Source organism: Sus scrofa, chromosome 10, assembly GCF_054392235.1.
Source record: "Sus scrofa isolate SSC_HxYL_T2T_F1_AM1 chromosome 10, Sscrofa_HxYL_maternal_Yorkshire_Landrace_v2.0, whole genome shotgun sequence".
Taxonomy (NCBI): domain Eukaryota; kingdom Metazoa; phylum Chordata; class Mammalia; order Artiodactyla; family Suidae; genus Sus; species Sus scrofa.
In genome coordinates this window covers 20,356,798-20,369,808 of record NC_139392.1, presented here as the reverse complement: position 1 = coordinate 20,369,808, position 13,011 = coordinate 20,356,798, and the positions used below count along the sequence as shown (strand labels likewise).

Here is a 13,011-nt window from a genome sequence, read left to right as displayed (position 1 = left end):
ATGACTTCCAAAACATGATGGACTCGTTTAAGTTTCAACATGTGTTTCTTCTTCCTGTAGACTTCTCCCCCCCCTTTTATGAAAAGGGTATATTTTAATTTACCTCTGCACACAAGGAGCATTCAACCACACAAAGAAGCTATTGTAAGAACAGGTCAGCAAGAATGTTCTAGAATAACTTGGTAGGCTGCAACTTATCAGGATTGCCAAAAATCGGATGTTCTATCTTTAAGAACCAAGATTCCCCAATTTATCAGATGATTGAGTCTGTTTATACAGGCTTACAGCACCCCACGCTCTTCCTCTGTAGCAGTCACCAAAAGCAGAAAGAAATTATAAATTGTGCGTTTTGTGGTTCAAGTCTGTATCCCGTTAGAATACAAGCTCCACGTGGACGAGGACTACATGCACCTGTTATTTCACTGCTGTGCCCGACACTATTGCCTGAATGCAGTAGAGAATCCAAGACTATTGATAAATGCTCAAAAGAGTGAATAAATCTGTGAGTGAAGAGACAGTATTAAATTGGAGGCTAGAGCATGCTAGGGTGATCCAAGCTTTTAGAGTCCCTGAGATTTATTCTGGGGGGGGGGGGGAGGTCCTGAAAGATTATCAAACTGCAAAAACGGCGCACTGACAACAATCCACAGGTTAATGATTCTTGAGATAAATTCGGAATTCATAAAACCAGTCTCTTGGCGGCGGCAATTTTCCACATTTAAAATTTTACCACTTCTGTGGGTATTTGTTTAATTTAACCCCGGGCCTACAAAAATATCAATGTGTGTGTGTGTTTGGATTAACAGAAATGGCAAGCAGATGTAGTTACTCCTCAACTCCACAACTCAGAATCACAACATCTCATTTCAAAACGCACAGAAATGCCACTGAAATCGGAAAATGCCACTGAACAGTGTCAGAATTCTCCGCTGCAATGCGCGCCGTTTTCTGGATATTTCCTTCTCGCCCCTGATAAAGCCTCTTTGAAGTACAAGAGTAAATATTATCATTTGATAGTACTTGGGCCCAACAGTGCAAATACAATTGCATTGTATTACCCTCTGCGGGCTCCAGACACACACAACGCTGGCAGGGTTGCTAGGGACGAACCAAGGTGCTCAGTCCTGGAACAGGCCAGGTGGTGGCCCCGCTCCCAGAAGCGAGACACCCCTTAACCTTCCTCAGACAGACACCCAGAGGTTAAGGGGCAATGCTGGCTTTCGGAATATGTGTTTCTGTCTTGGCGGTCCTGGGAAGGAAAGACCACAAACAAGCAATGGGAAAAGCCAACAGCTAAACAGCAGCCTGCTTTACTAGCCCCCCCATTTTTGTAAAGGATCACGGATGCAGGTGGGAAGGAAAAAACCGAACGTGGCGGCAGAAAGGAAAGAAGCCCAGTAGCTGGTGTCAGCATGTCCCCGGCCTGCCAAGCGGCAAAGATCTGAGGACGCGGGGAAAGGGGGTCTCCGTCTGGGGGGAGGGGGGAAAGGCAGCACCGCGTGGGTCCAAAGGGGCGGCCCGGCGCCTACAGGGAGGCACAGAAAGGGCACTCTGATGGGTGGAGGGCGACAAGACCAATAACCTGGAGCCGCCCGGGTGGACGGCGAGGCCTGGAACCTCCGACGCAGCATCCAAGCTCTGCGCCCAAGGGCAGCCTGGCGGGGGAGATGCGCGGGGTAGCTCCCGGGGCGGGATGCCCCAGCCGAGCCAGCGCCCCCTACGGGGCGGAGCAGCGCGCAGCGCCTCGGGTCCCCCACTCCAGGCGGCGGCGGCGAAGCGCCCAACCGTTGCGGGGCCGCCAAGGTCCTCAGCCGCTGCCCCGTCTCCCGCCCTGCCCCCTCCGGCGCTCACCTTGCCCGGGAAGGGCCCGGGGAGGAGCAGCTTCAGAGCCTGCCTCTTCAGCTCCACCAGGCGGGCGTTGCAATTCTCGCACCAGACGCCGCGGTCTGAGCCGGGGGAGGAGCCGCCGCCGCTGCCCGAGCCCGGGGAGCCGGTGCCGAAACCCGGCGAGCCGCCCAGGGAGCCGGGAGAGCTGGTGCCAATGCCCGGGGAGGCGGGGCCCGGGGAGCCGGTGAAGGAGCTCGGGGACGAGGTGCCCGAGCCGGGGGACGGGGTCCCGGACGAACCGAGCGCCGAGCCCGCGCCCTCGGGGGTGGGCCGGCTCCCGGCGCGCGACTCCTCGTAGGCTTTCCGGTACCAGCTCTCGGGGGAAAAGGGCGCCGCGGGCTTGGTGGGCGAGCCGACTTCATTCACCTGCGGGGGAGACACGCGGGTGTCAGGGGCCGCAGGGGGCTGGGCTCCGGCGCCCCGACCCAGGGCCGCCCTCTCGCCGGCCGCAGGATCTGCGCGTTCCGCGCCTTCGGGTCCGCTCCGAGCCCTGCGGCCAAAACTGCCTCCACCTGTCTGGTTAATTGCCTTTAAGTGAATCCCCGCCGCCCAGGTGCTCCCGGGCGCTGGGATCAGGAGGAGAGGGACTCACTCGCTCATGGGTTTTCAATGGTTTCTGCAGGAGAGCCCACCAGATTCAGCTCCCCGCGCTTTTGAACCCAGCACTCAGCCCAGCAGGAGCCCACGTTTAAGATCCTGGAAGATGCTGGGGTAGGGATCAGTGGGGGTGGGGGGTGACTTCTGGATTTGTATTCATTCAGGATACAGCCCTCCTGATCCTGAAGGTAAAATGAAAGGTTCTCCTGGCTCCGGGAAAACGATCCCTAAGAACGACAGAGAATTCATGCAAAACCCTCTCATTCAGCTTAACTCTCCTTGGACGTGCAGGAATGCTGCAAAAGTTAGGGATGTGGGAAAGGGAAAGAACGAGAAGGCTGCAAAAATTCCGAGGGCAAGGGGAGCATGCCGGCGTCCTCGCGGGCAGACCCGCCTCCGCGTGCACGCCGGGAGGGCCGGGCCGAGGCGCCTCTGCAGCGGGAGGAGAGCCCCCGACCGCCCTGCCCCGGCCGCTCGTCACCCAGGAAGGGGGACTCGGGCTGGGATGAGGCAGATAACGCGTCTCCGCCTTATACCGTCAAAACTTACCCCGTATTTCTTGCCCCTGGTGGAGACTGCAAGCCTCTCTTTATTCCCAGCTACCGAATTCATGGTGGCTTTTCCAGAAGCGAGGGTCTAAATGTTCCACCAACGCTACATCCAAAAGGTCTTCCAACCCAGAAGGGTGCCCAGTCGTCGGGGTCTGTCTCTTGGCCCTCGAGTCAAGATTTCTTGGGGGGGGAGGGATAAAAGCAGAGGGACCCCAGAAGTAACAACACTAATTTGCAGAAGGGTTGGAGTGCCTGGTTTATTCTTCTCTTCAAATAATGCTCTTCCTCCTCTTCTGCCTCCTCCGGTCTCACACGTTGTCTTTTCACGGTCACATCCAGATAACTGGCATTTTCCTTAGCCTAGTGAGTCCTTTTCCTCCACGACGCAAAAGAAGAGCACAATCGGGGCACACAGCAGCTGCACAGGAGATGGGCGAGCCCCCGTCTCGCCTTCGCGGGCGAGCAGGCTATGGGAACTTGTCTCCTTCGCGGAGCTTGGTAACTGAGTTCAAAGAAATTCTCCCAAAATATAAAGATCCAGATGGGGAGGAGCCTCGGCGCGTCCAGGAGCCAATATCCGCCGGCTCGTTTTGCCTGACAGTTGCGCGAGGGCAGAGAGGGGCGCGGCGTGGCCCGGCTGCCGTCCGTGGTCAGCGAGCGCGTGTGCGCCGGGGCGCAGCGCGGAGACTCACCAACAGCGGCCCCGCCGGGGAGCCAGCCGCCTGGCTGCCGCCGCCACGCCGGCCGGGATCCATTTTATGCTGCGGCGCTCCTGCCTGACATTGCGAGGCGAAGAGCCGGGGGAGGAGGGGTTGTAAATCTTGCCGGCTGGGGGGGAAGTTGCTGGTGAGCCGGGGTCCAGGGCTCTAATGAAACAGTACTGCATGGAGCTGGGGGCAGCGCAGAGCGAGCGCGACGGGACAGAAATGCACCCGAGCCTCCCCGCCCCCAAGTTCTTTCTCTTCCTGGCAAGGCTTGCAGTTCTGCCTTTGAAACGCCGTGCAAGAGGGATTGAGTCACAAACAAGTCCACAAATATGCCGGGTCCTCCCCCCGCCCTTTGTTCTCCTAGACCTGCCCTGCAAACCTTTTCTGGAATTGCCCTACCAAGCCCGGCCGGCCAGGGGACCACCCTCCCAAGTGCAGCGGGAAAATGGGGCCTTCGCCCCCCGCCCGCTCGCGCCCCCGGTGTGCGCGTGCCTGGCCAGCCGCCCAGGGCTGGGATGCGCGAGCCCGGGGTGCAAGCGGGCTGCTGCTGGCCAGGGAAACTGAGGGACTAGCCACGCTGCACACGCGCAGCACGGACGGCGCGGGCCTGAAAGGGGGTGTGAGCGAGCTGGCCTTGGCCTCGCCTTGGCCCCGGGGTCCGCTCGGCCCTCCTCTTCTCGTCTTCCAGCGCGCAGGGGCCGGGAGCACACGGTCGTAGCCCTCCTCGGTCCCTCCTTGGCCCCCGGCGCAGCGCCCCGAGCGCAAGAAGCCAGCATACGCCGGGCTCCACATAGAGCTGCTCCAGGGTGTCATTTTTCATCCCTGGAGGACATTTCTTCTGGTGAGCCGGCAGGTCTGTTTTGTTGTGACCTTTAATTAACACCCCGCGAGACGCCTCTTGAAGCACGGCCGGGTGTGGGGATCACGTGAGGTGTAATGGCATCTCTGCGCCGGCGAGGGACCAGGCCGAGGGGGTAGGCGAGGGCGCAAAGGATGCTTGGGGTTTTCCACTCTCCAGTTTCCCTCTGAGGTATGGAGGGGACCGGAAGACAACATTCTAGGGTGCTGGATCCCTGGGGCAACGCCCCCGACAGCTTGCCTTTCTCAGGAAAATTCCTTCCTTGCTTCCCCCGCGCTGACACCTAGCCACCCCTCCCTCTGCAGCCCTTGCGTGGGAATATTTCACAGCCACCAAGGCGAAGCAAGAAGGTCAAAACATAGATGTCGATAATAGTGTGGAAGTTCCCATTACGTTCCTAGTTCCTATTTAAAAGTGATCATATCAAGAGCAGACCTGAGGGGCCAGGTGCACCTCTGAGCAGCGTTCCCCACCTCTGAATTCCGCCGAGGTGCCGCGGAAAATAGCACAGCCATTAGCTCCGCGCTGCTCATCTGCAGAAAAGCAGCGTGTGTGCCAGGTGAAATGGACGCGCCAGTGAAGCCCCCCCCCCGGGGAGGGGGGCACGTGAGGTGTCGAGAGCATAGGGGAGCTGCGAGATTCACCTTGGAGACCGAGAAGGCCAGAGGTGGTCTGATTTGCATCCCAAAGTAGCTGGGGCTCCGAAGGGTGTTTGGTGAGCTCGGAGCGCCCTCTGTTGATCGAAGTTGACAATCGGAGGCCCTGCAAGAGGGTTTGATTTGAGGTTTTTTAAGAATGGACGTAAAATTGTATACCCAAAATCCGTGAAATGCACGAATTTTAGGTATACAATTGTATTCATTTTGACAAATGTACGCTCCCAAGTAAGCCACCACTTCAATCAAGGTGTAGATTTCCATCGCTCCAGAAAGTTCTTTCCTGTCTTTTTCCAGGTGATCCCTGGCCCTCATACCCAACCACAGCTCAATCACCATAAATTAGTTTTGCCTGATCTTGAAGTTTTAATTGATAAAATCAGTGCAGTCTGTAGCCTTCTGTGTTTGAGGTTTTTGAGCTTCATGTTGCTGCGAGTACGGATCTGTTTACTGTGTACTGAGTTTTCGTTCCTCTGTGATTTCATCCTTCTGTTGGCCTTTTAGCTTTAAGGATTATAATATGCATCTTTAACTTATCATGGGCCACTTAGGGTTAACTTTGTGCCGCTTTACCTAAAATGTAATAACCCTGCAACTGTATAATTTCGCCTCCCTCCTTTGTGCTACTATTTTGATATACTTCATAATCTACAAACACTATAAAACCCAGAATACAATCCTGCCAATTTTACTTTTAAAAATATGTTTTTAGTGAAACTGGAATGTTTTAAATGTGTAAGGTTTTTTTATACTTACCTAATTTTACCATTTAAGGGACTTTTCATTATTTTCCTATAGAGCCAACTTTCCAAGTGAGTCATTTCCTTTCCGACTGAAAAACTTCCTTTAGCATTTCTTGTACTGAGGGGCTCCTGGCAACAGATTCTCTCAGCTTCTGCTTATCTGAAAATGTCTTAATGTCACCTTTGTGTTTGAAGAATAGTTTAACTGGATGTCGAATTCTTGGTTGACAGTTGTTTTTCTTTCCACCCTTTAAAGATGTCACTCATTGGAGTTCCCATTGTGGCTCAGCAATAACACACCAGACTAGTATCCATGAGGATGTGGGTTTGATCCCTTGCCCCGTCAGTAGGTTAAGGATCTGGCATTGCTGTGAGCTGCAGTGTAGGTCACAGACATGGCTTGGATCTGGCATTGCCAGGGCGGAGATGTAGGCCGGCAGCCACAGCTCCAGTTCGACCCTTAGTCTAGAAACTTCCATATGCCATGGGTGTGACCCTAAAAAGCAAAAAAAAAAAGGAAAGAAAGAAAAGAAAAGATGTCACTCTTTGACTTCTGGCCTTCCTTGCTTCTGATTAGAGGGCAAAATTAATTCTCAGGGGAAATCCCTCTTTACGATGGGTCCTTTTTCTCCGGATGCTTTGAGGATCTTTCTCTTTGCCATTGGTTTTCAGCAATTTGGCTATGATGCTCCTGGATGTGGTTCTCTTATGTTTTTATCCTGCTTGTGGTTTGAATTCTAGGACCTGTGGCTTGATCTTAAGTTTTTCACCAACTTTGAGGAAATTACAGCCATGATTTATTCAATTTTTTTCCCCTGCTCCATTCTCACTTTCTGGGACTCTAATTACATGCATATTTTTATGCTCTTTGAATTATCCCATAAGTTACTGAGGCTCTGTTAATTATTTCGATCTTTGCCCCTTTATTCTTCAGATTGCACTGATCCTTTATTAATTTCACTGACCTTTAGTTCTGCTGTCTCCAGTCTCCATCAAGCCTTTCCAATAAATTCATTCAGATAGCATACGATAGTGTACTTTTCTCTCACTATATATATATACACACACACACACGTATTTATATATTTTACCATTTTTCTGTTTCTTTTTCCTTTCAATCAGTGAACACAGTTATAATGACAGCTTTAAATTTCTTGTCTGCACATTCCAACATCTGACTCATCTGGAGGTCACTTTCTACTAACTGATTTTTCTCTTGATTGGGAATCACATCTTTCTGTTTCTTATCATATCCAGTAAATGTTACCTACATGCTAAATACTGTGGATATTACATCATAGAGACACTAAATTCTGTTCTCTTCTTTTGAAGAGTATTGATTTTGTTCCAGCAGGCAGTGAAGTTAGTTTTGGGTCACCTTAAACTTGCAGAGGCTTGGCTTTATGCTTTGTTAGAGCAGTTCTATTTATGTTTTTCCCTTAGATCTCAGAAAAAAATTCCTTAGTCCTGGAACTTGTTCTTTATCCCTAAAGTATGGGCCTTCTGGATTTTCAATGACAAGTCTGAAATGTTTGCCAGGCCCCTCTAACTTAGAACTTAAAATTCTAAGCTCTGCTCCCCTATAGGAATAGCAGCTGAAATCTCTGCTCAAGTCTTTCACTTCTAAATACTCTTACCCCAGGACTTTGTGTTCCATGTATGCAAAATCCAAAAGTATAAGCCTATGATTTGAGGGAAATTGAACATGGATATTAGGGCTGCCTCATGCTGGCTCTCTCCTTTCCAGGGTTTTTCTCCTCCCTTTCCAGCTACAGCCCTGAACTCTACCATGTAATGCCTCAAACCAGTAAGTTTTCATCTTGAATTATAGCCAGCATGCCCAGCGGACTGGAAAAAAACATGTCGGGAGTTCCCATCATGGCTCAGTGGTAATGAACCTGACTCATATCCATGAGGACATGGTTTGATCCCTGGCCTTCCTCAGTGGGTTAAGGATCCAGTGGTGCCATGATCTCTGGTGTAGGTCATAGATGCAGCTCAAACCTGGTGTGGCTGTGGCTGTGACTGACAGAGGCAGCTTTTATTTGACCCCTAGCCTGAGAACTTCCATATGTGACCCTGAAAAGAAAAAAAAAAAGTGAAAAAAACCCATGTCACTCCTTTCAAGGACTGAAAAATCCTTGACTCCCTGCTAGTCTCTGCCTATTTTGGCCACTCTCCAACAACTTTAAATAGGTTTGTGTTATTGTTGTCGCCAAGCTTGTAATTGTTTTCTTTGGCAAATTTAATTGTATATAAAGCACCCCATAATTTTAGCTTTATGGTGGCTTTTTCAAGGTAAGCTTAGGTTTTTAGAATTCTTGGTATCTCAAGGGTTTTTATTCTGTAAGTTAGTAGCCTAAAGAGTTAGTCTTTAAAGAAATGAGCCATAATTTGATCTTCTAACTGAAGTTTTCTAACAATGCAGCCCAACCCTTCATTGATAGATAGAAATCAGTTCAGTTCCAGACCACTGCAATAAAGCAAATATCACAATAAAGTGAGTCACAGGAATATTTTGGTTTCTCAATGCATATGAAAGTTATGTTTACACCATAGTCTATGAAGTGTGCAGTAGCATCATGTCTAAAATACGTACATTTCTTACTTCAGAAATACTTTATTGTGGAGTTCTCTGGTGGCTCAGTGGGTTAAGGATCTGGCATTGTCACTGCTATGACAGAGGTTTAATCCCTGGCCTGGGAACTTCCACATGCCATGGGCAGAGCCAAAAAAGAAAAAAAAAATTTTTTTTTCTTTTTTGTCTTTTTTAGGGCCACACTCATGGCATATGGAGGTGCCCAGGCTAGGGATCTAATCTGAGCTGCAGCTGCCAGACTACACCACAGCCACAGCAATGCCAGATCCAAGCCACGTCTGCAACCTACATCACAGCTCACAGCAAGGCCGGATCCTTAACCCACTGAGTAAGGCCAGGGATCGAATTCGCAACCTCATGGTTCCTAGTTGGATTCATTTCTGCTGCGCCACGATGGGAACTCCAAAAAAAAAAAAATTCTTTATTGTAAAAAAAAATGCATCATCTGACAGCGCAAGGCTACACACCTTCAATATATGGCAAAATGCATTATAACTGAAACACAATAAAATGAAGTGTGCGTGTGTATTTCTCACATCTTCATATTTGAGGATGTTAATGGGATTATTTCAAGATTTAGACAAACTAAAAGAATGTGTGTGTGTGTATATATATATATGTACATACATACACACACATATTTACACACATACATGGGTCACTATGCTATAACAACAGAAATTGACATAACACTGTAAATCAACTGTAATTTAAAAACAAAACAAACAAAAAACCCCACTCATTTTATGAATGAAAAAAATTCCATGCTAGCTTCCAAAGGTCCAGAGCATCTATAAGTAGCAATTTATTTACTCCATTGATATCCCTGGGTGAAAAACTCTCTCCCTGCCATAGCCATAAGTACAAACTGCAAACAAACAAGCAAAAACGTTAAGGTACATGACCTGGCTAAGAATGAAGTTCTTATTCCATATTCCTTGTTGTTTATTTACAAAACAGATATAACTTCTTTGGAAGTGTTTCACGGGACTTTTATACTTTTAGAAAACACAGCTTAGCTTTCTCATTATCGATACCTCAGGGGTAAGTAGCTCATAAAGTTTATAGCTAAGTTATAGTATGTCATTGTGTTTTTGAAAAATCTAAAAGTACGAATCAGAAATAAAAAACCAAAATCAGACTGGCAACTTGTCATTGCTAAGCAGAGAATAGACTATAGTGTTTGTCTTTTGAATAATTTCCATATTGGTTTAGGCACCAACATGCCAGCGGAGCCAGTGGTGTGCATGTGCCAGAGGCGCCTGCATTTCTCCTTGAAAGAACATCAAAGCAGCTTACACTGTCCATGTGGTGTCTTGATGAATATGCAAACAATATTTGCATATGATCTACTGGTGTTCTGGGAAGCCATATGATCATGTGTGGGCTGCCAGAGAGTCATCAGCAAGCTGATAACTCTTTAATTTGTGTGCTTGGCCGCTATTGTAGAGTAAGAGAAGGGTGGTCAGCCTGCGAGCTAAGGAAGGCGCTCCACTCTTGGACAACCATTCAATCGTTCATCATTTTATCCTCCCAAATTCCTTCCATGCTAAATTCCAAGTTTGATTCCAGAGGTCATACAGTTCAGAAGATAAAGATAGACAAAGGGTATGAACCAAATCTGTGTGGCTCGAGTGATTTTTTTTTTTTTTCCTGGCTTGGAGGTTGGGGGAGAAACGAACCTCTAATAAAACCAGAGAGGAAGCTCAACCGAGGAGTGGGCTCCTATTGACACTGGGCAGCAGGTGTGACAACCACGGCTGGTGCTGCCACTTATCACAAGTAGCCTGCTCTGACAAGGGACCGCTGTATCCTGTGCATCACTGTTTATAATAGTGAAGGAAGGCACACAGCTTTCCTGTGCATCACTAGGGGATGGGTTTATAACTTAGAGCAGTCAGGCCGTGGATTACCATGCAGCCATAAAAACATTTTCTTAAAAGAATAATTTTATGGAACCAATGGAAGGATGTTGATAGATTGTCAAGCATAAGGATTTATATTTTTACAGTATAATAATTCAGTAAAACCAGAAGAGAATTGTATGTACAGCAGAAAAAACAAAAAGACTAGAATCTAACCTCAAACTACTAAGAGTATAAGAGCTCTCTGGGAGTTGCCAATTCTACGGTTCTGAGACAAAGTTAACAGTGTTATTAAGAAAAAGGTTACTGGAGTTCCCGTCGTGGCGCAGTGGTTAACGAATCCGACTAGGAACCATGAGGTTGCGGGTTCGGTCCCTGCCCTTGCTCAGTGGGTTAACGATCCGGCGTTGCCGTGAGCTGTGGGGTAGGTTGCAGATGCGGCTCAGATCCCGCGTTGCTGTGGCTCTGGCATAGGCCGGTGGCTACAGCTCCGATTCGACCCCTAGCCTGGGAACCTCCATATGCCGCGGGAGCGGCCCAAGAAATAGCAACAACAACAACAACAGCAACAACAACAACAAAAAGACAAAAGACAAAAAAAAAAAAAAAGAAAAAGGTTACTAAAATTAAAAAAGGAAATTAAAGCAAGTTTCAGTTTTTAGGAAATGGATCACAAGGAGCTAGAGAGTAAAGGTGTTTGTGTCCCACAAATATCCATGACTGCGAATGTTCACGTGCGCGCACACACACACACACACATGCACCTGCATGCCCGGAAAAAGCAAGGATACAAAAACAAACCAACAAAAACCATAGCTGGAGGGAGCTCTCAGCAGTAACAAACCCAACTAGTATCCATGAGGACTTGAGTTTGATCCCTGGCCTTGCTCAGTGGGTTAAGGATCTGGAGTTGCTGTGAGCTGTTGTGTAGGTAACAGACATGGCTCAGATCTGGTGTTGCTGTGGCTGTGGTGTAGGTTGGCAGATGTAGCTCCAATTCAACCCCTGGCCCGGAGACTTCCATATGCTGCAGGTGCAGCCCCAAAAAAGCAAAAATAAATGAATACATAAAATTCAAAAAATAATAGCTGAAGAAGGAGATGGGTAGAAAATAACAGTGATTAAAAATAAATATTTTAGGAGCTCCCATGGCGGCTCAGTGGTAAAAAGCCTGACTAGAATCCATGAGGATTCGGGTTTGATCCCTGGTCTCGCTCAGTGGGTTAAGGATCTAGCATTGCCATGAACTATGGCGTAAGGCCGGCCGCTGCAGCTCCAATTCGACCCCTAGCCTGGGAACTTGCATAGGCTGCAGGTGCGGCCCTAATTAAAAGTAAATAAATAAATATTTTACAATAAAATAGGATTTCAAAGTACTTTACCAAATAAAAAGAAAAAAACAACTTACTAAATTTGGAGTTAGGCATATAAGAGCGGAGCCCCAGAGCTCTTTAAAGGTGAGGTGACTTGCCCAAAGACACAGAATCAGCCAGCGTGAGTGCCAGGAAAGAAACACAGACATTACTTTGGTCCCCAGCTGATAGGGATGGAGGAGGTACAGGAGGTTTAGAAGGCCCAATAGGGGATTACAGATAAAGAGGGAAACCTGGGGGATGCTGGGAGAGACCACCCTAAGTTCAAGAAAGCCATCGGAACAGGGTAGCCTTGGAGTTCCCGTCGTGGCTCAGTGGTTAATGAATCTGACTAGGAACCATGAGGTTGAGGATTTGATCCCTGGCCTCGCTCATTGGGTTAAAGATCCGGTGTTGCCGTGAGCTGTGGTGTAGGTCGCAGACGAGGCTCAGATCCCGTGTTGCTGTGGCTCTGGCGTAGGCCGGTGGCTATAGCTCCAATTCAACCCCTAGCCTGGGAACCTCCATATGCCATGGGAGTGGCCCTAGAAAAGGCAAAAAGACAAAAAAAAAAAAAAAAAGAAAAAAAAAAGAACAGGGTAGCCTTGTTTGAAGAGTGGAGTTGCAAGAACCGCCTCAGGTCATCGGGTGGGGGGTGGGAGGGGGTCTGCATTCAGATTCAGACCCAGGGCAGGAGTTTGAGGACCACCCTTCAGCGGATTTGAATACACACCTTACCAGATACCTAGGAGGAGCTTCTACTCCCAGAAAGGAAGAGGGGCCTTTCCAGCCCCCACACCCCTGGGATGATAAAACTGTGGCCAACGGATCCTCAGGGCAGAGCTTCCATGCCTGCCCGCTTGCATCTTCCACAAGCATCCTAATAAATCTATTTCTTGCTCATCGCTTTGTTTCTCGCTGAATTCCTTCTGCATGGAGACATGAAGAACCTGAACCTCCCTGAGTCCAGACACAGGGGGAGGGATTCTAATTTAAAACCATGGGTTCAAGTCCCAATCTGGGTGCTGGCTGGATTCAGGCGGTTACCGTTGTCAGTTTCACAACCAGGAGTCACATGTGGTCTCAGGATCAGAAGCGCAGCATGTGTTGGTAAAAGGTGAGACATAAAAAGGCTGTGAAAGTCCAGGACATAAAGTAAAACCAAACCACTACAGATCCAGTTGATGCCTGAGCC

The 13,011-nt window shown here is 48.8% G+C and overlaps 1 protein-coding gene across 2 annotated transcripts in view; it reads right to left on the bottom strand.

Moving 5' to 3' along the window:
* The window catches only part of KIF26B (kinesin family member 26B), a 510,304-nt gene extending 506,765 nt beyond the window's left edge, over positions 1-3,539 (bottom strand). For both annotated transcript variants that reach the window (XR_014817492.1, XM_021064467.2), the window contains exons 1-2: positions 3,034-3,539; positions 1,852-2,253 (exon numbers count right to left, since the gene is read on the bottom strand). Coding sequence is in view for 1 of the 2 variants with exons in the window: in XM_021064467.2 (XP_020920126.2) it covers positions 1,852-2,253; positions 3,034-3,096 (465 nt within the window). In the remaining variant the exon portion in view is untranslated. The remainder of the gene's footprint in view (positions 1-1,851; positions 2,254-3,033) is intronic.
* Positions 3,540-13,011: the final 9,472 nt, after the last annotated feature.